We start from the raw sequence: 27,987 nt of genomic DNA, 5'->3' as shown, positions 1-27,987 counted from the left end.
TGAGATCCCACATGCCTCACAGCCAAAAAACCAAAACACAAAACAGAAGCAATATTGTAACAAATTTAATAAAGACTTTAAAAAAATGGTCCACATCAAAGAAAAATTGCAAAAAAACTTCCATATATTCTTTACCCAGATTTCCCAAATATAATATCTTGAATGGCCATAGTTCATTATCAAAACCAGGAAACTGACATTGATAGAATGATATTAACTACAAACCTTATTTGGATTTTATTAGTCTTTTGTATGTATTAGATTTTATCGAGCCTGACAACCTCTGCCTTTTGATTGGAGAGTAAAATTCATTCACATTTAATATTATAGTTATCTGCAGTGGTTATGTTCCAAAGACTCCTGGTGGATGCCTGAAATCTCAGGTATGCTGTATCCTACATATATTATGTTTTTTCTTATTCATACCTATGATAAAGTTTAATTTATAAATTAGGCACAGTAAGAGTTTACCAACAATAATTAATAATAAAATAGAACAATTATAGCAATATATGTAATGAAAGTTATATGAATTTGGTCTCTCTCAAAGTATTTTATGGTACAAATTTAATACCTTTTCCACCTTAGCTAAGCACCTATCGGCACTGTAGCAGTAACGTTTGCAGTTTGAGGTGTGACAGCAAAACTAGCACGGATTTCTTTTTTCTTCTTCACAGTTTCACAGATAAAAGATTCCTTCCTACTGTAGATCTTAGCACCCTCAGCATACAATTTTTTTTTTCTTTCCTTAAGTTGAGAACATTCACCTTTTCATTTATAGGAAGCACTTTACAGTTTCTCTTTGGCATATCCGAATTGCCAGCATCACTGCTCTTGTGCTTTGGGACCATTATTAAGTGAAATAAGGGTTACTTGAATTCAAACACTGAGATACTGCAACAGTCAGTTTTAAAACCAGGATGGCTACTAAGTGGCTAATGGGTAGAATACTTTGGACAAAGGGATGATTCATGTTTCGGGTGGGATGGAGCAGGATATTATGAGATTTCATCATGTTGCTCAGAACAGTGCAAAATTTTAAACTTATGAATTATTTCTGGAATTTTCCACTTAATATTTTTGGACTTCAGTTGACCACAGGTAACTGAAACTTTGGAAAGGGAAACAGCAGATAAGAAGGGACTACTATATTATAGTTATGGTTGGATTTCCCTCTGCCATTTTGCTTTCTGTTTTCTATATGTCTCATTTCTTTTTTTGTTCCTCTGTTCCTTGTGTTAAGTTGGTATCTTCTAGCAGACCATTTTAGTTCCTTTGTTGATGTTTTAATATATTTTATGTTTAATATATTTTTGAGTGATTTTCCTAGTGGTTACTCTAGGAATTATTTCTAGGTGCACCTTAATTTATTACAATCTACTTTATGCAAATAATAATTCCAGTAAAATATAGAAACTTTGCTCTAACATAGTTCCAATCCCTCCCCACTCCTTTGTGCTGTTATTATCATATATATTAATTCTATATATGTTGTAAACCCAACAATACAGTATTGTAATTTATTGCTTTACATATTCCTTTTCTTTTAAAGAAGATTAAGAAGAAAAGAGAAAAATTGTATTTATAAAATATTTTATATTGATGTATTTATTTACAATTTCTTTCTTCCTATGGATTCAATTACCATCTTGTGTTCTTTCCTTACTCTGTTATAGCCCCAATTTCTTCCCCTCTTTTGTACTATTATTTTCATATATATTACATCTTTAAGTCCAACAACACAATTTTATTATTATTTTATGTAATTGACTTCTAAATCAGTTAAGAGAAGAGAAAAAATATATGTATTTATACCATCATTTAAAATTTTCTATATACTTACCTGTATCAGTGCTCTCTATTTCTTTGTGTGGATTTGAGTTACTATCTGGTGTCACTTCCTTTCAACCTGAATGTTTTCCACTATTTCTTGTAATGCATATCTCCTAGCAAAAAAAATTATCTCAGTCTGTATTGATGTGGGAATGTCTTTTTTTTTCTTCTTTTCTTGAAGGATAATTTTATTGGATATAGTATCCTTGGTTGACAGTTTTATTCTTTCAGCACTTTGAATATGTCGTCCAGTTGCCTTCAAGCTCCATTGATGAGAAGTCATCTATTAATCTTATTTTGGTTACCTTGTACATGATGAACCTTTTTTCTTCTGTAACTTCCAAGATTTTATTTTTGTCTTGGATACTCAACAGATAGAACTCAACACATAGAATATGTCTAGGTTTGGATCTCTTTGTATTTTTCCCACTTGGAACTGGTTGAGCTTTTCAACATGTTTTTAATCAAATTTGGGAAATTTTCAGCCATTATTTCTTCAAATATTTTTTCTTTCCTTTTTTTCTCTCCCCTCTGAGATTCCACTTGCATATACATTAGTGTAGTTGATGTTGTCCCCAGTCTTTGAGGCTTTGTTCATTTTTCTTCATTATTTTAATTTTATTTTTCTGTTCTTCAGATTGAATAATCTCTATTGAGGCACCTTTCAATTCACTGATTCTTCTACAAGCTCACATCTGTTTATCCTCTCTAATAAATTTTTCAGTTATTTTTAAAATTAATTATTATTATTATTTTTTGGCTGTGTTGGGTCTTCGTTGCTGCGTGTGAGCTTTCTCTAATTGAGGCCAGCGGGGGCTACTCTTCATTGCGGTGCGCGGGCTTCTCATTGCAGTGGCTTCTCTTGTTGCAGAGCACGGGCTCTAGGCGCATGGGCTTCGGTAGTTGTAGTACACGGGCTCAGTAGTTGTGTCTCGTGGGCTCTAGAGCACAGGCTCAGTAGTTGTGGTGCATGGACTTAGTTGCTCTGCGGCATGTGGGATCTTCCCCAACCAAGGCTCGAACCTGTGTCTCCTGCATTGGCAGGCAGATTCTTAACCACTGTGCCACCAGGGAAGTCCTCAGTTATGTTTTAACTCCAGATTTTCCATTTGGTTATTTTTTCTAATGTCTGTATTTCTTTATTGCTATTTTCTATTTGATATGTTATGGCAACATACTTTCCTTTAGTTCATGCTTTCCTTTAGTTCTGTGAACGTATAACAGATGCTGTGAAATATTTCTTAAGTTCATAATCTGGGGTCCTTCAGAGATAGTTATTATTGACTGCTTTTTTCCCTGTGTGTGGCTCATGAGGTCACAATTTCCTGTTTTTCTTTTTTGTTTCTAGTGGTTGTTGTTGCTGAAAACTGGGTATTTTAGATTATATATTATAGCAACTCATGGATTCTGATCCTTTCTCTGGGAAGTTTACTGTTGCTGTTTGTTTGTTTTAGTGACTTTCCTCTGCTCGTTCTATGGAGTCTTCCCCTACAATGTTCAGACTCTGTATCAGCTCAGTTATTTTCCATTCTTGTTTTTATTTTTAAGCTTAGTAAGGTAGGAAAAGAGATACCCCTGAATGGATTTAAAGAACAAAAGGATGTTGCTCTAGGATAAAGTGCCATGAGCGATGTTTTTAAATATCTATTTGCCTTGTAGTTTCTAACCTAATAGACCTGAGCAGTTAGCTGTTGTACACATGCTTCCCACTTTTGGCTTTAATATATAGAGAGCCTCTATCCAGGTCTTGATGCAGGATATGGTAGTGACAGTAGTAGTGGTGAATAGTTGGGTGGTAAACACAGGGGTTATGAATGGAGTTGCTAGAAATGAGAAGAGGAAATAAAGTTGCTGACACCAAACTTTGGGCGCCAGTAACAAACTTCCTCTAAACATTTTGAGTACTAGTCTTACACCTTCTGGAATTTCACTTATTCTGCTTTTTTTTTTTTAATTAGAGAGTGATATTTAACATCCTTTGATGTTAAGGATAGTTAGGAATGAAAAAGAGAGACATCAAAAGAGAGTGTCAGTGCTAGTCTGTGAATTTCGTTCATACATAAACCTGACATAATGTAATATCCATCCATCCATCCACCCATCTATCCAACAAATATTTATCCTGAACCTACTATATTTTTAGGCATAGCGCTAGGCCGTAGGGATGGATAACTCTTTGAACAAGATAAATGTGGTCACCAACTTTATGCATCTTTAATTCTCTCAGGAAAGGCAGACATTGTATAAGTGGAATGAAAGGCTTGAAAGAGAAGTACAAGGTATAAATGGAACCAGTGACAGGCAGACCAAACGTATTCTGAAGGTCATGGAAGGCTTCTCTGTCAAGGTGACATTTAAGCTGTGTCCTGGAGAATGGGTGGGCTATATCTAGTGAACAGTTGCCTACAAGGCTCTACATGATCTGTCCATGACTATTATTTCCAAACTCATCATAAGCCATTTTCACTCTTGCTCACCATTCACCAGCCACTTGTCTTCTCTCAGTTCCTCAAATTGCCCGCCTGGAACACTATATTCTAAATTCATTCCGCCTCACCTTCTATAGTTAGCTCCTTTCCAGAGATCAGGTCTCAGGTTATTCTCTAGTTCCACTTTTTGCTTGTTTCCATCATTTTGTACAGCACTGTTTCTAATTGTTTAATATTTCATTTAGCTGCTTTCAAGTTAAACTGGTACTTCAGAATGAACAAACATTTCTTTTAAAACATCAGCATTAAAATTGAAATTTAACATGAATATGTTTTTAAAATTCTTAACAAATAGCTAAAGTGAAAAATGTTCCTTTTTTATTGTGAATTTGTGTAATACTGATCCAGTTAAGAAAACAAACAGTGGCATGTGGTTTTTTAATTATAAATAGTACAAAAACAATTTTAATTTTCTGTAATTTCAATATATTTCTCATGAAATACTTGGCAAATGGAAAAAAAAAATCCTGGAGTTTCCCAATAATTACTCACAGAATAAATTTGAAGAAAGAAATATGGAAATTAAGAAGTACTATCAGAATATGTTTATCCTTTCCTAAATTATGTGAGTATACCCATGCATATAAACAATTAAGGACCTCAATCTAACTGGTTCCCTTGGGTAGAGTTTTACTTCCTAAGGTTCACACCCATTATCATCTAAATCTTGGGAATACATCCAAGAGAAGGCTTAACAATAAGGATTGTTTATTTTGTAGGTTTTAAAGAAGCTAGAGTGCCAGAGAAGACTTTTGAAGTGTGAAGAGATTTCCTGTAATTGAAATCAACATGTCATTTATAGATCCTTATCAGCACATTATAGTAAGTCATTTACTGTTTATATATTCTTCTGGGAGGGGGCAGACATACTTTTGTGCATGAGTATTGCTGATGTTGCTAGTAAAGTATAAAACTCTATGAAAAGCCTTGGACTTTTTATGAAAATCATATGAACTTAGTGTGTTTCAAATAAGGTAGAATCTGTAATAAAAGTAACTCATCTCCTCTTTTTATCACTGTAAGTTTACAGAAAAGAGGGACTTGGAGGGAAAAAATACCAAAATATATGTAACAGTATTGAACATTCATGGAACAGTAAAAAGTGTAGTTATCACTCAGCAATTATCAGCCTGCACACTTCACATGAATTGACAGAGAGAAGATAAAATAATTATTGATTTAAGGGCTATATTTTGGTGTGCATTTTCAGAGTAATTAACTTTGTAAACTCTCCCTTAGTTAGATGTATTTAAGCAAACTCTTTTATAGGTGGGCAATTTTTAATAAAAAGTTGAATAATTCAAATTTTGGTATGTAATTTTCCAAACTCTGTTGGAAGGGTACACTCTTTCTTCTGATCAAAAAAGCAGAGGAGAAAAATTTCTTTGCTGAATTTAACACTTGAGATCCAGTTAGATTTATATGGACTAGAAATAGTTTTTATGGATGTTAAGGAATAATACAAAGCCTCATTTTTATTCAGAATGAAACACTCTTCTCTTACCCTACAACCCTTTCGAGCTGCCATCATCTTTCTTTCCCTGCTTGGATAGCAAGGATTAATGTACCATAACTTTTTGTAGTTCTTTCTTCCATTCACAGCTTGAATCATTGAAAACTGGACTCAGGTTTTCCACTTTATGGAAAGGTCTCATCAAGGGCCTCTTTGGTGCTGAATCAAATGGATTCTTCAGGTCCCATCCCCCATCCCCATCTCTGTTGGTCATTCTCCTCTTCTTAAAACTCCTTAAAAGTTTTTTTTTTTTGCAAGCTTCTCTTAATGTTTGACTCCTTTTTTAAACTGAGACATAGCATATATAAAGTGCATACATTTTAATTGTTCAGCTTGATGGATTTTTACATGAAACCATGAAACCATCATACAGATAAAAATACACATTATAAGTACCCTAGAAGAGTTGTTCATGTCCCTTCCAGTCAATAAACTCCACAAAACTAACCAATATTTGTCTTCTATTACCAAAGATCAGGTTTCCTGTTCTTGACCCTCATGTAGATGCCTGCATTCAACATTTTGTCTGCGAGATTCATTCATGTTATTGTGAGTAGCAGAATTCCACACTTCTACATTGCCTTGTAGTATCTCATTATCTGATACAGTATACCACAAACTATTTATCTAGTCTACTGATAACCCTCATGTCCTCACCGAATGGCAATGGTACCTTTGCTAAATATCAGGCAACCATATATGTGTGGCTTGGTTTCTTTTCTTTTCTATTGGTCTATTAGTCTTTGTTTGCCCCAGTACCAATCTTTCTTAATGTCTATAGCTTTGAAATGTGTCTTTATATATGGTAGTGTGAATCCTCCAACTTTTTCTTCTTCAAGATTGTCTTGGCTTTTCTTAGGCCTCTGCACTTCCATATAGGTTTTGAAATCAATTTGTCAATATACACACACACACACATACACACACACACAAATGCTGCGATTTTTATTAATACTGAAATTATTCTGTAGATGGATTAGGGGAGAGATGACATGATAGGAATATTGAATCTTCCAATCTATTTACAATCATGAAACTAATGTTAAACTAATGTTTCACTAGAAACTAAAAAGCTAACGTTGTATTTACATGGAAATACAAGTGTTTTTTATAGATCCAGTGAACTTACAGAATTTCTTTATTAATTCTAATAGTTTGAAGTTTTTTTAGATTTTCAACTTACACATTCCTGTTATCAGTGAATAATTCCAGTTTTCCTTCCACCGTTATGGTGTTCTGTAGATGAATTTTAACATTGAGGGTAGGTGCAGATTAGTTTTTTCTTACCCTACCACCTCAAGAGAGATGGATAATTTCTATAACTCAGAGAATTCAATGAAATCTGGCACTTGAAACTGAGAAGGAAGATAAGGTTAAGGTGTATAGCCCTGAGCTTGAGATAAAGACCAATAATAATTCTAAATCTTAACATTTATACTTTCAATTCAGTTTATCTGCAAATCTATTTTAATATTTTTTTCTGAGCACTTATCACCATTTATTGAATGCCCATTGTGTACTACTCCCTGTCAGTAGGCACTGGGAAATCAAAATAATCCTTGAACTGAGCTTATGTCTAGCAGAAAAATAATTTATAATAACTTTAAGGGCTCTGATAGGAACAATGAAGATTACTCTGGGAATATACAACATGAATAACTAATAACAGGAATCCTTCTGGAATTCCTAAAGGAAGTGACATGGAAGCACAGACCTGAAGGTATAGTAGAAGTTAGGTGAAGAGAGAGAAAATGACTTTTCTGGATTGGGAAAAGCATATGTGAAGTAGTCTGGAGGTGAGAAAGTACATGTTGTAAGGAAATGAAAGAATTTCGGTATGGCTGGAGCATAACACATTTCAAAGAAATTATTATTTCAAATGACCTTCACTTTTCTGCCTAATATGACCAGGCCTTATTACTAACTGCTATGCAGGCCTCACATGTCTCATGTCAGATGGCCATATTAACAGGCCATTTAGTTTCTTTTTTTAACACGGCAGAGCATGTTTAAAACCAAATTGCATCTGGATGTTTTAAGACTCATTTCTGTCACCTTTTCTTGCAAATTTGGTTAACTATAGACAAATATTTAGGCCATAATAATTACCTATGTGGCATCTTAATATGATGAAGCATGCTAAAACCACATATCTGTAACACATTTTTCTTGACCTTCTCCAGCATCAGAATTGGACAATCATTTAGCGTTCCGGTGTATAGCCCTTTTCAATGAGAGGGTCCTAAGAGCTTTATACTTTCATTCATGCTTGTTTTTGCTGTGTGTGTGAAAAAAAACTGTGCATGTGTGTGTGTAAATTTTTTTAGTGACAAAATTTCCTGCCCTAGTTATCACAGAAGGATACTTTTCAAAATATATAACTGAGAATACTTTTATTAAAAAGGAAAGATGGGGAAAACTAAGCCAACTTACTAGTAATGAAGGGTGCCAGACAGGTCGACACAGTTTTGGCTGCCTCAAGGCGGTGAAGATTGGACTCACCCTCACCACACCTGTAATGCAGGGACATGTTGGAGAATCGTGTGGGCTGATGCAGCGAGTTCTCTTGTTTCCAATGGTGCCAGCTTTTAAGAACGTAGGAGAAAATGGAGTAATATATGTAGGGCACAATGCAGTTCCCATATGTCTAGAGTTGTTCTGAGGTACTTTCCATCCTGAAGGGTATTTGTGTATTTGTGTCTCCAGAATCTACTGAAGTTCTTTTGGACCAGGAAGATCTCAATCTTGCAAAGATAGATCAAATATAAAATACTTATAAAAATTTCCATCTTTTTACTCTGAAAAGATGAGTCACTTCCCTGGAGTGAAAAAAAATCTAGAGCTCTTCCCACCACCAATTAGCAATGGAGGGCCACTGTCCCACATCCACGGAAAACTGAGTTTGTGTCCACACTGAGGTCAACCACCTGGGTATGCGAGCATGACTGCCTGCTAAAATACAGGGATATTTGAAAAAGGTCATTGTAGGATGACTGGAAATGTTACCAAAAAAGTAGAAAGCTATTATTCTAGATTATTATGGTCACAGGGTGGGGGGGAAAAAACACTGGTGTAGGTAATCAAAGAACTAGTGTTTTAGTGGTAGTTCCAGACTTTAGTTACGTGCTCTTGAGCACTTAAACTGACTTTTAGCTGCTTCATATGAAGTATGAGTAGTACCTGCTGTGTCTGTTCCACGGGGCTTTTATAAATAATAAATCATTATGTACACAAGCATTTTTTTTTACATCTTTATTGGAGTATAATTGCTTTACAATAGTGTGTTAGTTTCTGCTTTATAACAAAGTGAATCAGTTATACATATACATATGTTCCCATGTCTCTTCCCTCTTGCATCTCCCTCCCTCCCACCTTCCCTATCCCACCCGTCCAGGCGGTCACAAAGCACCGAGCTGATCTCCCTGTGCTATGCGGCTGCTTCCCACTAGCTATCTATTTTACGTTTGGTAGTGTATATATGTCCATGCCTCTCTCTCACTTTGTCACAGCTTACCCCTCCCGCTCCCCATATCCTCAAGTCCATTCTCTAGTAGGTCTGTATCTTTATTCCTGTCTTAACCCCAGGTTCTTCATGACATTTTTTTTCTTAAATTCCATATATATGTGTTAGCATATGGTATTTGTCTTTCTCTTTCTGACTTACTTCACTCTGTATGATAGACTAGGTCTATCCACGTCATTACAAATAGCTCAATTTTGTTTCTTTTTATGGCAGAGTAATATTCCATTGTATATATGTGCCACATCTTCTTTATCCATTCATCCGATGATGGACATTTAGGTTGTTTCCAACTCCTGGCTATTGTAAATAGAGCTGCAATGAACATTTTGGTACATGACTCTTTTTGAATTATGGTTTTCTCAGGATATATGCCCAGTAGTGGGATTGCAGGTCATATGGTAGTTTTATTTGTAGTTTTTTTAAGGAACCTCCATACTGTTCTCCATAGTGGCTGTACCAATTCACATTCCCACCAGCAGTGCAAGAGTGTTCCCTTTTCTCCACACCCTCTCCAGCATTTATTGTTTCTAGATTTTTTGATCATGGCCATTCTGACTGGTGTGAGATGATATCTCATTGCAGTTTTGATTTGCATTTCTCTAATGATTAATGATGTTGAGCATTCTTTCATGTGTTTGTTGGCAGTCTGTATATCTTGTTTGGAGAAATGTCTATTTAGATCTTCTGCCCATTTTTGGATTGGGTTGTTTGTTTTTTTGGTATTGAGCTGCATGAGCTGCTTATAAATTTTGGAGATTAATCCTTTGTCACTTGCTTCATTTGCAAATATTTTCTCCCATTCTGAGGGTTGTCTTTTCGTCTTGTTTATGGTTTCCTTTGCTGTGCAAAAGCTTTTAAGTTTCATTAGGTCCCATTTGTTTATTTTTGCTTTTATTTCCATTTCTCTAGGAAGTGGGTCAAAAAGGATCTTGCTGTGATTTATGTCATAGAGTGTTCTGCCTATGTTTTCCTCTAAGAGTTTGATAGTTTCTGGCCTTACATTTCGGTCTTTAATCCATTTTGAGTTTATTTTTGTGTATGGTGTTAGGGAGTGATCTAATTTCATACTTCTACATGTACCTGTCCAGTTTTCCCAGCACCACTTATTGAAGAGGCTGTCCTTTCTCCACTGTACATTCCTGCCTCCTTTATCAAAGATAAGGTGACCATATGTGCGTGGGTTTATCTCTGGGCTTTCTCTCCTGTTCCATTGATCTATCTTTCTGTTTTCGTGCCAGTAGCATACTGTCTTGATGACTGTAGCTTTGTAGTATAGTCTGAAGTCAGGGAGCCTGATACCTCCAGCTCCGTTTTTCGTTCTCAAGATTGCTTTGGCTATTCGGGGTATTTTGTGTTTCCATACAAATAGTGAAATTTTTTGTTCTAGTTTTGTGAAAAATGCCATTGGTAGTTTGATAGGGATTGCATTGAATCTGTAGATTGCTTTGGGTAGTATAGTCATTTTCACAATGTTGATTCTTCCAATCCAGGAACATGGTATATCTCTCCATCTATTTGTATCATCTTTAATTTCTTTCATCAGTGTCTTATAATTTTCTGCATACAGGTCTTTTGTCTCCTTAGGTAGGTTTATTCCTAGATATTTTATTCTTTTTGTTGCAATGGTAAATGGGAGTGTTTTCTTGATTTCACTTTCAGATTTTTCACCATTAGTGTATAGGAATGCATTAATTTTGTATCCTGCTACTTTACCAAATTCATTGATTAACTGTAGTAGTTTTCTGGTAGCATCTTTAGGATTCTCTATGTATAGTATCATGTCATCTGCAAACAGTGACAGCTTTACTTCTTCTTTTCCAATTTGGATTCCTTTTATTTCCTTTTCTTCTCTGATTGCTGTGGCTAAAACGTCCAAAACTATGTTGAATAAGAGTGGTGAGAGTGGGCAGCCTTGTCTTGTTCCTGATCTTAGTGGAAATGCTTTCAGTTTTTCATCATTGAGGATGATGTTGGCTGTGGGATTGTTATATATGGCCTTTATTATGTTGAGGAAAGTACCCTCTATGCCTACTTTCTGCAGGGTTTTTATCATAAATGGGTGTTGAATTTTGTCAAAAGCTTTCTCTGCATCTATTGAGTTGATCATATGGTTTTTCTCCTTCAGTTTGTTAATACAGTGTATCACATTGATTGATTTGCATATATTGAAGAATCCTTGCATTCCTGGAATAAACCCCACTTGATCATGGGGTATGATCCTTTTAATGTGCTGTTGGATTCTGTTTGCTAGTATTTTGTTGAGGATTTTTGCATCTATGTTCATCAGTGATATTGGCCTGTAGTTTTCTTTCTTTGTGACATCCTTGGCTGGTTTTGGTATCAAGGTGATGGTGGCCTCATAGAGTGAGTTTGGGAGTGTTCCTCCCTCTGCTATATTTTGGAAGAGTTTGAGAAGGATAGGTGTTAGCTCTTCTCTAAATGTTTGATAGAATTCGCTTGTGAAGCCATCTGGTCCTGGGCTTTTGTTTGTTGGAAGATTTTTAATCACAGTTTCAATTTCAGTGCTTGTGATTTGTCTGTTCATATTTTCTGTTTCTTCCTGATTCAGTCTTGGCAGGTTGTGCATTTCTAAGAATTTGTCCATTTCTTCCTGGTTGTCCATTTTATTGGAATAGAGTTGCTTGTAGTAATCTCTCATGACCTTTTGTATTTCTGCAGTGTCAGTTGTTACTTCTCCTTTTTCATTTCTAATTCTATTGATTTGAATCTTCTCCTTTTTTTTCCTTGATGAGTCTGGCTAATGGTTTATCAATTTTGTTTATCTTCTCAAAGAACCAGCTTTTAGTTTTATTGATCTTTGCTATCGTTTCCTTCATTTCTTTTTCATTTATTTCTGATCTGATTTTTATGATTTCTTTCCTTCTGGTAGCTTTAGGGTTTTTTTGTTCTTCTTTCTCTAATTGTTTTAGGTGCAAGGTTAGGTTGTTTATTCGAGATGTTTCCTGTTTCTTAAGGTAGGATTGTATTGCTATAAACTTCCCTCTTAGAACTGCTTTTGCTGCATCCCATAGGTTTTGGGTCATCATGTCTGTGTTATCATTTGTTTCTAGGTATTTTTCATTTCCTCTTTGATTTTTTCAGTAATCACTTCGTTATTAAGTAGTGTATTGTTTAGCCTCCATGTGTTTGTATTTTTTACAGATCTTTTCCTGTAATTGATATCTAATCTCATAGCGTTGTGGTCGGAAAAGATACTTATACAATTTCAATTTTCTTAAATTTACCAAGGCTTGACCTGTGACCCTAGATATGATCTATCCTGGAGAATGTTCCATGAGCAATTGAGAAAAATGTGTGTTCTGTTGTTTTTGGATGGAATGTCCTATAAATATCAATTAAGTCCATCTTGTTTAATGTATCATGTAAAGCTTGTGTTTCCTTATTTATTTTCATTTTGGATGATCTGTCCATTGGTGAAGGTGGGGTGTCAAAGTCCCTTACTATGAATGTGTTACTGTCGATTTCCTGTTTTATGGCTGTTAGTATTTGCCTTATGTATTGCGGTGCTCCTATGTTAGATGCATAAATATTTACAATTGTTATAGCTTCTTCTTGGATCAATCCCTTGATCATTATGTAGTGTCCTTCTTTGTCTCTTATAATAGTCCTTATTTTAAAGTCTGTTTTGTCTGATAGGAGAATTGCTACTCCAGCTTTCTTTTGGTTTCCATTTGCATGAAATATCTTTTTCCATCCCCTTACTTTCAGTCTGTATGTGTCTCTAGGTCTGAAGTAGGTCTCTTGTAGACAGCAAATATATGGGTCTTGTTTTGTATCCATTCAGCCAATCTGTGTCTTTTGGCGGGAGCATTTAGTCCATTTACATTTAAGGTAATTATCGATATGTATGTTCCTATTCCCATTTTCTTAATTTTTTTGAGTTCGTTATTGTAGGTCTTTTCCTTCTCTTGTGTTTCTTGCCTAGAAAAGTTCCTTTAGCATTTGTTTTAAGGCTGGTTTGGTGGTGCTGAACTCTCTCAGCTTTTGCTTGTCTGTAAAGGTTTTAATTTCTCCATCAAATCTGAATGAGATCCTTGCTGGGTAGAATAATCTTGGTTGCAGGTTTTTCTCCTTCATCACTTTAAATATGTCCTGCCAGTCCCTTCTGGCTTGCAGAGTTTCTGCTGAAAGGTCATCCGTTAACCTTATGGGGATTCCCTTGTGTGTTATTTGTTTTTTTTCCTTTGCTGCTTTTAATATGTTTTCTTTGTATTTAATTTTTGACAGTTTGATTAATATGTGTCTTGGCGTATTTCTCTTTGATTTATCCTGTATGGGACTCTCTGCGCTTCCTGGACTTGATTAACTATTTCCTTTCCCATATTAGGGAAGTTTTCAACTATAATCTCTTCAAATATTTTCTCAGTCCCTTTCTTTTTCTCTTCTTCTTCTGGAACCCCTATAATTCGAATGTTGGTGCGTTTAATGCCTGGGACTGTCCTCAGTTCTTTTCATTCTGTTTTCTTTATTCTGCTCTGCAGTAGTTATTTCCACTATTTTATCTTCCAGGTCACTTATCCGTTCTTCTGCCTCAGTTATTCTGCTGTTGATCCCATCTAGAGTATTTTTAATTTCATTTATTGTGTTGTTCATCATTGCTTGTTTCATCTTTAGTTCTTCTAGGTCCTTGTTAAATGTTTCTTGCATTTTGTCTATTCTATTTCCAAGATTTTGGATCATCTTTACGATCATTATTCTGAATTCTTTTTCAGGTAGACTGCCTATTTCCTCTTCATTTGTTTGGTGGGTTTTTATCTTGCTCCTTCATCTGCTGTGTGTCTTTCTGTCTTCTCATTTTGCTTATCTTACTGTGTTTGGGGTCTCCTTTTTGCAGGCTGCAGGTTCGTAGTTCCCGTTGTTTTTTGTGTCTGTCCCCAGTGGCTAAGGTTGGTTCAGTGGGTTGTGTAGGCTTCCTGGTGGAGGGGACTAGTGCCTCTGTTCTGGTGGATGAGGCTGCATCTTGTCTTTCTGGTGGGCAGGTCCACGTCTGGTGGTGTGTTTTGGGGTGTCTGTGGACTTATTATGATTTTAGGCAGCCTCTCTGATAATGTGTGGGGTTGTGTTCCTGTCTTGCTAGTTGTTTGGCATAGGATGTCCAGCACTGTAGCTTGCTGGTCGTTGAGTGAAGCTGGGTGCTGGTGTTGAGATGGAGATCTCTGGGAGATTTTCACCATTTGATATTATGTGGAGCTGGGAGGTCTCTTGTGGACCAGTGTCCTGAAGTTGGCTCTCCCACTTCAGAGGCACAGCACTGACTCCTGGCTGCAGCACGAAGAGCCTTTCATCCACATGGCTCAGAATAAAATGGAGAAAAAGTAGAAAGAACGAATTAGTAGAAGTAGAAAGAAAGAAAGGAGGGAAGGAGGGAGGGAGGGAAGGAGGGAGGAAGAAAGGAAGGAGGGAAGGAAGGAAAGAAAGAAGATAAAGTAAAATAAAATAAAGTTATTAAAATAAAAAATAATTATTAAGAAAAAAATTCAAAACAAAATGGTCGGACAGAACCCTAGGACAAATGGTGGAAGCAAAGCTATACCGACAGAATCTCACACAGAAGCATACACATAACACACTCACAAAAAGAGGAAAAGGGGAAAAAAATCATAAATCTTGCTCCCGAAGTCCACCTCCTCAATTTGGGATGATTCGTTGTGTATTCATGTATTCCACAGATGCAGGGTACATCAAGTTGATTGTGGAGCTTTAATCCGCTGCTTCTGAGGCTGCTGGGAGAGATTTCCCTTTCTCTTCTTTGTTCTCACAGCCCACAGGGGCTCAGCTTTGGACTTGGCCCTGCCTCTGCGTGTATGTCACAGGAGGGCGTCTGTTCTTCGCTCAGACAGGACGGGGTTAAAGGAGCCGCTGATTCGGGAGCTCTGGCTCACTCAGGCCGGGGGTGGGAGGGGCACAGAGTGCGGGGCGGGCCTGCGGCGGTAGAGCCCGGCGTGACGTTGCACCAGCCTGAGGCGCGCCGTGCGTTCTCCCGGGGAAGTTGTCCCTGGATCCCGGGACCCTGGCAGTGGCGGGCTGCACAGGCTCCCCGGAAGCGGGGTGTGGATAGTGACCTGTGCTCGCACATGGGCTTCTTGGTGGCGGCAGCAGCAGCCTTAGCGTCTCATGCCCGTCTCTGGGGTTCGTGCTTTTAGCCGCGGCTGGCACCCGTCTCTGGAGCTCCTTTAAGCAGCGCTCGACCCTCCCCTCGCGCACCAGGAAGCAAAGAGGTAAGAAAAAGTCTCTTGCCTCTTCGGCAGTTCCAGACTTTATACCGGACTCCCTCCCGGCTAGTCGTGGTGCACTAACCCCCTGCAGGCTGTGTTCACGCCGCCAACCCCAGTCTTCTCCCTGCGCTCCGAATGAAGCCCGAGACTCAGCTCCTAGCCCCCGCCTGCCCCTGTGGGTGAGCAGACAAGCATCTCGGGCTGGTTAGTGCCGGTCGGCACCGATCCTCTGTGTGTGAATCTACCCGCTTTGCCCTCTGCACCCCTGTTGCTGCGCTCTGCTCCGCGGCCTCGAAGCTTCCCCCCTCCGCCACCCGCAGTCTCCGCCCGTGAAGGGGCTTCCTAGTGTGTGGAAACCTTTCCTCCTTCACAGCTCCCTCCCACTGGTGCAGGTCCAGTCCCTATTCTTTTGTCTCTGTTTATTCTTTTTTCTTTTGCCCTACCCAGGTATGTGGGGAGTTTCTTGCCTTTTGGGAGGTCTGAGGTCTTCTGCCAGCTTTCAGTAGGTGTTCTGTAGGAGTTGTTCCACGTGTAGATGTATTTCTGGTGTATCTCCAAGCTTCTTTAGAATCTTAATAAGGTAGGGTATTTCTAGGGGGCATCAGAATGTGAGATAGTGCTGCTGGGAAATCAGAAATATAAAGGTGATAAAACTATTACAAAATCACTGCACAAAGGAATAATGAGTTTTATGGCAAATAGCATTTTTTTAACATCTTTATTGGACTATAATTGCTTTACAATGGTGTGTTAGTTTCTGCTTTATAACAAAGTGAATCAGTTATACATATACATATGATCCCATATCTCTTCCCTCTTGTGTCTCCCTCCCTCCCATCCTCCCTATCCCACCCCTCTAGGTGGTCACAAAGCACCGAGCTGATCTCCCTGTGCTATGCGGCTGCTTCCCACTGGCTATCTATTTTACATTTGGTAGTGTATATATGTCCATGCCACTCTCTCACTTTGTCCCAGCTTACCCATCTCCCTCCCCATATCCTCAAGTCCATTCTCTTGTAGGTCTGTGTCTTTATTCCCGTCTTACCCCTAGGTTCTTCATGACCTTTTTTTTTTCTTAGATTCCATATATATGTGTTAGCATACGGTATTTGTTTTTCTCTTTCTGACTTGCTTCACTCTGTATGACAGACTCTAGGTCCATCCACCTCAGTACAAATAACTCAATTTCGTTTCTTTTTATGGCAGAGTAATATTCCATTGTATATATGTGCCACATCTTCTTTATCCATTCATCTGTCGTTGGACACTTAGGTTGCTTCCATGTCCTGGCTATAGTAAATAGAGCTGCAATGAACAGCAAATAGCATATTTTTTGTGAGCACTATCAAATTCTAGATAAGTAAGGAAGAGGGCAGTTAGGAATAAGCTTCTAGCCTTTTCCCTATACCAGCCATTCCTTGCCACAAGCCTCTAACCTGAGGCAGAAGTACACACATTTAAAGTAAGGTCCATATTTCTGCTTCTTCACCACAGAGCACAGATTAGAAATCCTTAGAAGGTCACGAAGTTTACTTCTCAGTTCTTGAATTTTGATTTGGTTCTTTTTAAAAACTTCTGAGCCATTTTTTATTCCTTGGCTATTTGGGGTCTTTTGTGTTTCCATACAGATAGTGAAATTTTTTGTTTTAGTTCTGTGAAAAATGCCAGTGGTAGTTTGATAGGGATTGCATTGAATCTGTAGATTGCCTTGGGTAGTATAGTCATTTTCACCATGTCGATTCTTCCAATCCAAGAACATGGTATACCTCTCCGTCTGTTTGTATCATCTTTAATTTCTTTCATCAGTGTCTTATAGTTTTCTGTATACAGGTCTTTTGTCTCTTTAGATTGGTTTATTCCTAGGTAGTTTATTCGTTGTTGCAGTGGTAAATGGGAATGTTCCCTTAATTTGTCTTTCAGATTTTTCATGATTAGTGTCATTAGTGTCTAGGAATGCAAGAGATTTCTGTGCATTAATTTTGTATCCTGCTACTTTACCAAATTCATTGATTACCTCTAGTAGTTTTCTGGTAGCATCTTTATGATTCTCTGTGTATAGTATCAAGTCATCTGCAAACAGTGACAGCGTTATTTTGTCTTTTCTGATTTGGATTCCTTTTATATTTTTCTCTTCTCTGATTGCTGTGGCTAAAAATTCTAAAAGTATGTTAAACAATAGTGGTGAGATTGGACAACTTTGGTTTGTTCCTCATCTTAGAGGAAATGGTTTCAGTTTTTCACCATTGAGAATGACGTTGGCTGTGGTTTTGTCATATACGGCCTTTATTATGTTGAGGTAAGTTCCCTCTATGTCTACTTTCTAGAGAGTTTTTGTCATAAATGCGTGTTGAATTCTGTCGAAAGCTTTTTCTGCATCTATTGAGATGATCATATGGTTTTTCTCCTTCAAATTGTTAATATGGTTTATCACATTGATTGATTTGTGTATATTAAAGAATCCTTGCATTCCTGGGATAAACCCCACTTGGTCATGGTATATGATCCTTTTAATGTGCTGTTGGATTCTGTTTGCCAGTATTTTGTTGAGGATTTTTGCATCTATGTTCATCAGTGATATTGGCCTGTATTTTTCTTTCTTTGTGACATCTTTGTCTGGTTTTGGTGTCAGGGTGACGGTGGCCTAGTAGAATGAGTTTGGGAGTGTTCCTCCCTCTGCTATATTTTAGAAGAGTTTGAGAATGATAGGTGTTAGCTCTTCTCTAAATGTTTGATAAAATTTGCCTCTGGAGCCATCTGGTCCTGGGCTTTTGTTTGTTGGAAGATTTTTAATCACAGTCTCAATTTCAGTGCTTGTGATTGGTCTGTTTATATTTTCTGTTTCCTCCTGGTTCAGTCTCGGAAGGTTGTGCATTTCTAAGAATTTGTCCATTTCTTCCAGGTTGTCCATTTTATTGGCATAGAGTTGCGTGTAGTAATCTCTCACGATCCTTTGTATTTCTGCAGTGTCAGTTGTTACTTCTCCTCTTTCATTTCTAATTCTATTCATTTGAGTCTTCTCCCTTTTTTTCTTGATGAGTCTAGTTAATGGTCTATCAATTCTGTTTATCTTCTCACAGAACCAGCTTTTGATTTTATTGATCTTTGCTATTGTTTCCTTCATTTCTTTTTCATTTATTTCTGATCTGATTTTTATGATTTCTTTCCTTCTGTTAATTTTGGGTTGTTTTTGTTCTTCTTTCTCTAATTGCTTTAGGTGTAAGGTTATATTCTTTATTTGAGATGTTTTTTGTTTCTTAAGGTAGGATTGTATTGCTATAAACTTCCCTCTTAGAACTGCTTTTGCTGCATCCCATAGGTTTTGGGTCGTGTGTTTTCATTGTCATTTATTTCTAGGTGTTTTTTGATTTCCTCTTTGATTTCTTCAGTAATCACTTCGTTATTTAGTAGTGTATTGTTTAGCCTCCATGTGTTTGTATTTTTTACATATTTTTCCTGTAATTGATATCTAGTCTTGTAGTGTGGTGGTCAGAAAAGATACTTGATACAATTTCAATTTTCTTAAATTTGCTAAGGCTTGATTTGTGACTCAAAATATGATCTATCCTGGAGAATGTTCCATGAGCACTTAAGAAGAAAGTGTAATCTGCTGTTTTTGTATGGAATGTCCTATAAATATTAATTAAGTCCATCTTGTTTAATGTATCATGTAAAGCTTGTGTTTCCTTATTTATTTTCATTTTGGATGATCTGTCCATCGGTGAAAGTGGGGTGTTAAAGTTCCCTACTATGATTGTGTTACTGTCGATTTCCCCTTTTATGGCTGTTAGCATTTGCCCTATGTATTGAGGTGCTCCTATGTTGGGTGCATAAATATTTACAATTGTTATATCTTCTTCTTGGATTGATCCCTTGATCATTATGTAGTGTCCTTCTTTTTCTCTTGTAATAGTCTTTGTTTTAAAGTCTATTTTGTCAGATATGAGAATTGCTACTCCAGCTTTCTTTTAATTTCCATTTGCATGAAATATCTTTTTCTATCCCATCACTTTCAGTCTGTATGTTTCCCTAGGTCTGAAGTGGGTCTCTTGTAGACAGCATATATATAGGTCTTGTTTTTGTATACATTCAGCCAGTCTATGTCTTTGGGTTGGAGCATTTAATCGATTTACATTTATGGTTATTATCGATATGTATGTTCCTATTACCATTTTCTTAATTGTTTTGCATTTTTATTGTAGGTCTTTTCCTTCTCTTGTGTTTCCTGCCTAGAGAAATTCCTTTAGCATTTGTTTTAAAGCTGGTTTGGTGGTGCTGAAATCTCTTTGCTTTTGCTTGTCTGTAAATGTTTTAATTTCTCTGTCGAATCTGAAGGAGATCCTTGCTGGGTAGAGTAATCTTGGTTGTAGGTTTTTCCCTTTCATCATTTTAAATATATTGTGCCACTCCCTTCTGGCTTGCAGAGTTTCTGCTGAAAGATCAGCTGTTAACCTTTGGGGATTCCCTTGTATGTTTTTTGTTGTTTTTCCTGCTTTTAATGTTTTTTCTTTGTACTTTATTTTTGATAGTTTGATCAATACATGTCTTGGCATGTTTCACCTTGGATTTATCCTGCATGGGAATCTCTGCGTTTCCTGTACTCGATTGACTATTTCCTTTCCCATATTAGGGAAGTTTTCAACTCTGATCTCTTCAAATATTTTCTCAGTCCCTTTCTTTTTCTCTTATTCTTCTGGGACCCCTATAATTCGAATGTTGGTGCATTTAATATTGTCCGTCAGGTCTCTGAGACTGTCCTCAATTCTTTCCATTCTTTTTTCTTTATTCTGCTCTGCCATAGTTATTTCCACTATTTTATCTTCCAGGTCCCTTATCCGTTCTTCTGCCTCAGTTATTTTGCTATTGATTCCTTCTAGAGAATTTTTAATTTCATTTATTTTGTTGTTCATCATTGTTTGTTTGCTCTTTAGCTCTTCTAGGTCCTTGTTATACATTACTTGTGCTTTCTCCATTCTATTTCCAAGATTTTGGATCATCTTTACTATCATTACTCTGAATCCTTTTTCAGGTAGACTGCCTATTTCCTCTTCATTTGTCTGGTCTGATGGGTTTTTACCTTGCTCCTTCATCTGCTGTGTGTTTCTCTGTCTTCTCATTTTGCTTAACTTACTGTTTTTAGGGTCTCATTTTCACAGGCTGCAGGTTCATAGTTCTCAAGTTTTTGGTGTCTGCCCTCAGTGACTAAGGTTGGTTCAGTGGGTTGTGTAGGCTTCCTGGTGGGGGGGATTGGTGCCTGTGGTCTGGTGGGTAAGGCTGGATCTTGTGTTTCTGGTAGCAGGACCCCATCCGGTGGTGTGTTTTGCGGTGTCTGTGAGCTTATTATGATTTTAGCAGCCTCTCTTTTAATGGGTGGGGTTGTGTTCCTGTCTTGCTAGTTGTTTAGCTTAGGGTGTCCAGCACTGTAGCTTGCTGGTCATTGAGTGGAGCTGTGTCTTAGCGTTGAAATGGAGATCTCTGGGAGAACTTTTGTCATTTGATATTACATGGAGCCAGGTGGTCTCTGGTGGTCCAGTGTCCTTAACTCAGCTCTCCCACCTCAGAGGCACAGGCCTCTAACCCAGCCAGAACTCCAATACCCTGTCAGCCACACAGCTCAGAAGAAAAGGGAGAAAGAAAGAAAGAATAAAATAAATTTATTAAAATAAAAGAATTATTAAAAAGTAGAAAAATTAAAAGGTAATAAATAAGGAAAGAAAAAAATAAATAAAAATGGACAGACAGAACCGTAGGACAAATGGTAAAAGAAAAGCTATACAGAGTAAATCACGGAAAGAAGCATACACACTCACAGAAAGAGAAAAAGGAAAAAAATATCTGTATCTATATCTATATATATAAAAAGGAAGAGAGCAACCAAATTAATAATCAAATATACCAATGATAATAAACTCTAAATACTCAACTAAGATAAACATAAAACCAGGAACAAATTAGATGCAGAAAGCAAACCTGAAGTCTACAGTTGCTCCCAAAGTCCACTGCCTCAAATTTGGGATGATTCATTGTCTATTCAGGTATTCCAGTGATACAGGTATATCAAGTTGATTGTGAAGATTTAATCCACTGCTCCGGAGGCTACTGGGAGGAATTTCCCTTTCTCTTCTTTGTTTGTACAGCTCCTTGGCCTCAGCTTTGGATTTGGCCCCACCTCTGCGTATAGGTCGCCGGAGGGCATCTGTTTTTCACTCAGAGAGGACGGGGATAAAGGAGAAGCTGATTCAGGGGTTCTGGCTTACTCAGGCCAGGGGGAAGGAGCGGTACAGAATGTGGGGTGAGCCTGCAGTGGCAGAGGCCAACATGACGTTGCAACTGCCTGATGTGTGCCATGTGTTCTTCTGGGGAAGTGGTCGCTGGATCACGGTACCCTGGCAGTGGTGGGCTGCACAGGCTTCTGGGAGGGGAGGTGTGGATAGTGACCCGTGCTTGTACACAAGCTTCTTGGTGGCTGTAGCAGCAGCCTTAGCATTTCATGCCTGTCTCCCGTGTCCACACTGATAGCAACAGCTCACACCCATCTCTGGAGCTTGTTTAGGCAATGCTCTGATTCCCCTCTCCTTGCGCACCCCGAAACAATGGTCTCTTGCCTTTTAGGCAATTCCAGACTTTTTCCCAGACTCCCTCCCTGCTAGCTGTCGCACACTAGCCCCGTTCAGGCTGTGTTCATGCAGCCAACCCCAGTCCTCTCCCTGGGATCTGACCTCCGAAGCCCGAGCCTCAGCTCCCAGCCCCCGCGCGCCCCGGCGGGTGAGCAGACAAGCCTCTCGGGCTGGTGAGTGCTGGTCAGCACAGATCCTCTGTGCGGGAATGTCTCCACTTTGCCCTGTGCACCCCTATTGCTGCGCTGTCCTCCATGGCTCTGAAGCTTCCCCCGCCCCCCGCCGCCCCCCATCTCCACTAGTGAAGGGACTTCCTAGTATGTGGAAACTTTTCCTCCTTCACAGCTTCCTCCCACTGGTGCAGGTCCCATCTCTATTCTTTTGTCCCTTTTTTCTTTTTTCTTTTGCCCTACCCAGGTATGTGGGGAGTTTCTTTCCTTTTGGGAGGTCTGAGGTCTTCTGCCCGTGTTCAGTAGGTGTTCTGTAGGAGTTGTTCCGCATGTAGATATATTTCTGATGTATTTGTGGGGAGGAAGGTGATCTCCACATCTTACTCTTCCACCATCTTGAAGGTCTCCTCTAGAGAGACTTTAGATCAACTACAGATACAATGCACTAGATTGTAAATATCTGTATAACTTTAATAAATGGAAATAGCCTTTTTTGCTATTAGGTATTGATGTTGATATTATTATTCTCTATAAGTAAAGGAATATAGAAAGAGTAAAGACATTGGGGACAGGAAGACTGGATTCTAATTCAGTTTTAACTTTTACTGTCTGTGAGATACTGGGAAATTACTTAACCTCTCAGTTTACTCATCTATAAGTACATATAATAACATCTATTTTATAGGGTTGTTGTGAAAATGAGAATTTGCATCTATTAGAATGTGTAACAGATGGTTCATACTCAATGAATCCTTCTAATAAAAATTTCATCTTTCTGTACCTGTTATTAATAAACATTTGACATATGAATACATTTGTAACAGTTTCAAAAAATGTTAAATAATAGATGAGAATTGCTAATCATTTTTATCCTACGAGGGAGTTTTTCGGCATTTGAAAACCCATGTGGTATTAAATTTCTAGGATATGGAAAAATAGCATAGATGATTTGGGGAGTATGTACTATTATATATGATAATGATTGAAAAGTTCTCTTTAGTGGGGAAAGCTAATCCCTAAATTGGATTTTCAAGAACATTTGCTTATTCTGTTTCAGGCTCAGATATTTGTCTCTCTCTCTCTTTTTTTTTTTTTTTTTAATGTGGATGTCTAGTTTTTCCAGCACCATTTGATGAAAAGGCTATCTTTTTTCCATTGTATTGCCTTTGCTCCTTTGTAAAAGATCAGTTGACTATATGTGTGTTGGTCTATTTTGGGGCTTTCTATTCTGTTCCATTGATCTAGTTGTTTATTCTTTCATCAATGTCATACTGTTTTGATTACTGTAGCATTATAGTAAGTCTCGATGTCAGGTAGCATCAGTCCTACAAGTGTATTCTTCTCCTTCAACATTATGTTGGTTATTCTGGAGTCTTTTGTCTTTCCATATAAACTTTAGAGTCAGTTTGTTGATATCTACAAAATAACTTGCTGAGATTTTGATTGGGATGGCCTTGAATCTATAGATCAATTTGGAGGGAACTGATATCTTGACAATATTCAGTCTTCTATCCATGAACATGGAATATTTCTCTTTTTATTTAGCTCTTGATTGCTTTCCTTTATCAGAGTTTTGTAGTTTTCCTTATATAGGCCTTGTACATTTTTTTTAGATTTATACCCAAGTTTTTCTTTTTTTGTGTGTGTGGGCAATGCTAATGTAAATGGTATTGTGTTTTAATTTCAAATTCCACCTGTTCATTGTTGGTATATAGGAAAAAGATTGAATTTTGCATATTAAACTTATAACCTACAACCTTGCTATAATCACTTCTAATTCCAGGAGTTTTAAAAATCAATTCACTTGGGTTTTCTACATAGTCAATCATGTCATCTGTGAACAGAGACAGTTTTATTTCTTCCTTCACTATCCATACATCTTATATTTCCCTTTCTTGTCTTATTGCATTAGCTAGGACATCCAGTACAATGTTGAAAGAAGTGGTAAGAGGGGGCATCCTTGTCTTGATCTTTTCAGGAAAACTTCTAGTTTCACACCATTAACTATGATATTGGCTGTAGGATTTTTATAGGTGTTCCTTATCCAGTTGAAAAAATTTCCATCTATTTTTAGGTTGCTGAGAGTTTTCATCATGAATAGGTATTGAATTTTGTCAAATACTTTTTTGTGTCTATTGATATGATCATGTGATTTTTCTTCTTTAGACTGTTAATGTGATGGATTACAATAATTACTTTTCAAATGCTGAACCAGTCTTCCATACCTGGGATAAATACCATGTGGTTGTGGTTACAATTCCTTTTATACATTTTTGGGTTTTATTTGCTAATAGTTTGTTGAGAATTTTTATATCTTTCTTTATGAGAGACATTGGTCTGAAGTTTTCTTTTCTTGCAGTGCCTCTGTATGGTTTTGTTATCAGGATAAACCTGGCTTCATAGAATGAGTTAGGAACTATTCTCTCTACTTCTATCTTCTGGAAGAGATTGGAGAACATTGGTATAATTTCTTCCTTAAGCGTTTGGTAGAATTTACCAGTGAATCCATCTGGGCCTGGTGTTTTCTGTTTTGAAGAGTTAAACTTTGACTCAATTTCTTTATAAACATAGGCCTATTAAGATTGTCTATTTCTACTTGTGTGAATTTTGGCAGATTTTGTCTTTCAAGGAATTGGTCCATTTCATCTAGGTTTTGAAATTGTGGGCTTAGAATTGTTCATAGTGTTCCTTTATTATTCTTTTAATGTCCATATGATCTGTAATGAACTTCCTTCATTCAATTATGATATTTATAATTTGTGTTCTCTCTGTTTTTTTCTTATTTAGCCTTGCTAAAGGCTTATCAATTTTATCGATCTTTTCAAATTTTGATTTCATTGATTTTCTCTATTGATTTTCCATTTTCAATTTTATTCACTCCTCCAGTTCTTACAATTTTTCTTCTGCTTACTTGGGATTTAATTTGCCCTTCTTTTTCTAGTTTCCTGAAGCAGACACTTAGATGATTGATTTTAGGTCTTTCATATATATGTATGTATATATGTATACACACACACACACACACACACACACACACACACACACACACACACATATATGTTTCAGTGCTGTAAATTTCCCTCTAAGCACTACTTTCACTGCATCCCGCTAAACTTTGATAAGTTGTCGTTGCATTTTCATTTAGTTCCAAATATTTAAAAATTTCTCTTGAGACTTCTTGTTTGACATTTATGTTATTTAGTAGTTGTTTAATCTCCAAGTACTTTGTGATTTTTTTAGCTATTATTCTGTTACTGATTTTTAGTTTAATTCCATTGTGAGAGTAGACATTGAAGTTTTGTTCCATGTTAGCTTAAGAATAATATGTATTCTGCTGCTGTTGGATGAAGTAGTCTGTAAGTGTTAATTATATCTAGTTGACTGATGGTGCTGTTGAGTTCAACTCTGTCCTTACTGATTTTCTGCCTACTGCATCTGTTCATTTCTGATAGAGGGGTGTTGAAGTTTCTAATTATGATAGTGGATTCTCTCTCTTATTTGGCCACAGCGCGGCATGCAGGATCTTAGTTCCCCAGCCAAGAATGAACCTGTACCCCCTGCAGTGGAAGCATGGAGTTCTAATCACTGGACCGCCAGGGAATTCTCTGGATTCTCTCTCTCTTTCTCTGTTTTTTTTTTTTTTTTTTTTTGGTGGGAGGAGTGCATGTGATTTTTGGTTGTAGTATAAGGCAATATGCCTTTTTTTAAGCACTCATTTTTTTATGATTGATAATTTCATGTATGTAGAATAAAACTTTGGCAATTCAGAGCCCTTCTGAAAATAGAAGGCATTTCTCTTTGACTTTAATAAAAATTACCTTGAAAGATTTTATATGCTTCTCTGCCTTTTTAAACAAGGTATGCTCATTATTCATGACTTCACCTCTTCTTGATGCTGTGTTATAAATCTGGACATATATTACTCTGTTGATAGAGTGATATCTTCAGAAACTGTTGAATGCTGTATAACTTTTGCTCCTATATCCCACTATTGCTGGTCCTTATGAGTCCACTTTTATAATTTTTTTCTGCCTCCTTACTTTTAGACTCACTTCTCAGTATTGTCAGTATCTTAGCTTCTTTTTAATTAGTTATGGACTTTTTTTTTTTTTTTTTTTTGCGGTACGCGGGCGTCTCACTGTTGTGGCCTCTCCCGTTGCGGAGCACAGGCTCCGGATGCGCAGGCTCAGCGGCCATGGCTCACGGGCCCAGCCGCTCCACGGCATGTGGGATCTTCCCGGACCGGGGCACAAACCCGTGTCCCCTGCATCTGCAGGCAGACTCTCAACCACTGCGCCACCAGGGTAACCCAGTTATGGACGTTTTAACAAGTTAAGCAAGTCTATTAAAATTATGAAAGGTAGGAGTAACTTATAAATGTGGGCCTCTCCTAAGATTAAACAAAAATGCTTGAGCTTTAGATAAAGATTTTGTAATCGTTTCAGTTGCTCAGAGAACTTTGTGAGTTTCTGCTTTCCCATTCTGTTTTGGTGAGTAGAATCATTTGAGAACTAATATCCAGTTACGTGAAGTGTTTAATAAAGTCTTCTACCTGTTAATACTTCTTATGTGCATGCAAGCTATTAGGCTAATAGAAACTTTTAACATTGTCACATATGGTTTTAACAAATAAATTAAAATTAATATAAGTAGCTTGCTGGTTATTGCTTTGGATCCAAAGGATTTTGAAAACTGCTCTGGAAATGTTATACCAAAAAAAGACTTTCATTGAACAGTAACAATAAAAACAAACACATTTAGATAATGCAAACATCTTGCTCTGACTTCACCTTTCTAAGGCAGGTCTTGCTTATCACCTAGTACAAAGCCTGATTGTGCGCCTAGAAAGCCTGCAGTCCTGATTCACATTTTTCCCAAGGGCTTGGTAAACCCTGTAAAGCAGGGACTGCAGAGAAGTCCTAACAGTCAAGCTGCAGTGACATTTTAAAGCATGATATAAACTTCTCAATCATTCTGTGCCAGAGAGGGGAAAGGATCAAAAAAGGAAAAGCCTCATGATCAAAGAATGTTTCTGGTATGCATGTTACTTCCTTTCAACTGGAGTATTTTCAATTAGTCTCAAGGAAACAATGAAAACAATTTACCTGGATCCTATATTACAGGCTTATTTTAAATTCATTATGAATTTTTTTTTCCAGGTGGAGCACCATTATTCCCACAAGTTCACAGTAGTGGTGTTACGTGCCACAAAAGTAACAAAGGGGGCCTTCGGTGACATGCGTAAGTGCCCTTATTTGCTTTTCTGTTGAAAATACGTAATTATGATTCACTCTTCAGTTGCCTGAGTTCCTTGACAAACCTGGGGCTGTCCCTTTTTCAGATGTGATAATCTTTGTCTACATCTTTGAATGATAACATTTTGAATGGTTCTCTGATGCTCTTTTATCTGTCAGAATAGTGTTTTACCTTGACTTTACATTAATTGGGAGTACTTGGGATCAGATAAAATGACTGTCCTAGGACAGAGTTTTGGATTTCAAAGACATTTCCATTCTATTTTGGAAAGATGGCCGAGTTAAGACTTTAAACTAGCTGCCTCTGTGAGGTATTGTGCCTTTGGATTTTTAAAAAATGCAGTTTAATTCTTA

At 37.4% G+C, this 27,987-nt stretch overlaps 1 protein-coding gene and 1 long non-coding RNA gene across 9 annotated transcripts in view; both read left to right on the top strand.

Moving 5' to 3' along the window:
- Window positions 1-27,987, top strand: part of PLA2G4A (phospholipase A2 group IVA) — a 201,857-nt gene that overhangs the window by 46,101 nt on the left and 127,769 nt on the right. For all 8 annotated transcript variants that reach the window (XR_004486206.2, XM_049701605.1, XM_033438003.2 and 5 more), the window contains exons 2-3: window positions 5,042-5,144; window positions 27,538-27,619. Coding sequence is in view for 7 of the 8 variants with exons in the window: in XM_049701605.1 (XP_049557562.1) it covers window positions 5,112-5,144; window positions 27,538-27,619 (115 nt within the window). In the remaining variant the exon portion in view is untranslated. The remainder of the gene's footprint in view (window positions 1-5,041; window positions 5,145-27,537; window positions 27,620-27,987) is intronic.
- Window positions 14,772-26,206, top strand: LOC125963124 (uncharacterized). The gene is made up of 2 exons (XR_007474920.1): window positions 14,772-15,597; window positions 25,887-26,206. It is a non-coding gene; the product is annotated as an uncharacterized LOC125963124 (long non-coding RNA).

The sequence above is a fragment of the Orcinus orca genome, chromosome 1 (assembly GCF_937001465.1).
Source record: "Orcinus orca chromosome 1, mOrcOrc1.1, whole genome shotgun sequence".
Classification (NCBI taxonomy): Eukaryota; Metazoa; Chordata; class Mammalia; order Artiodactyla; family Delphinidae; genus Orcinus; species Orcinus orca.
Note: the sequence above shows the minus strand (reverse complement) of the source record. Positions and strands in the feature narration are given on the sequence as shown.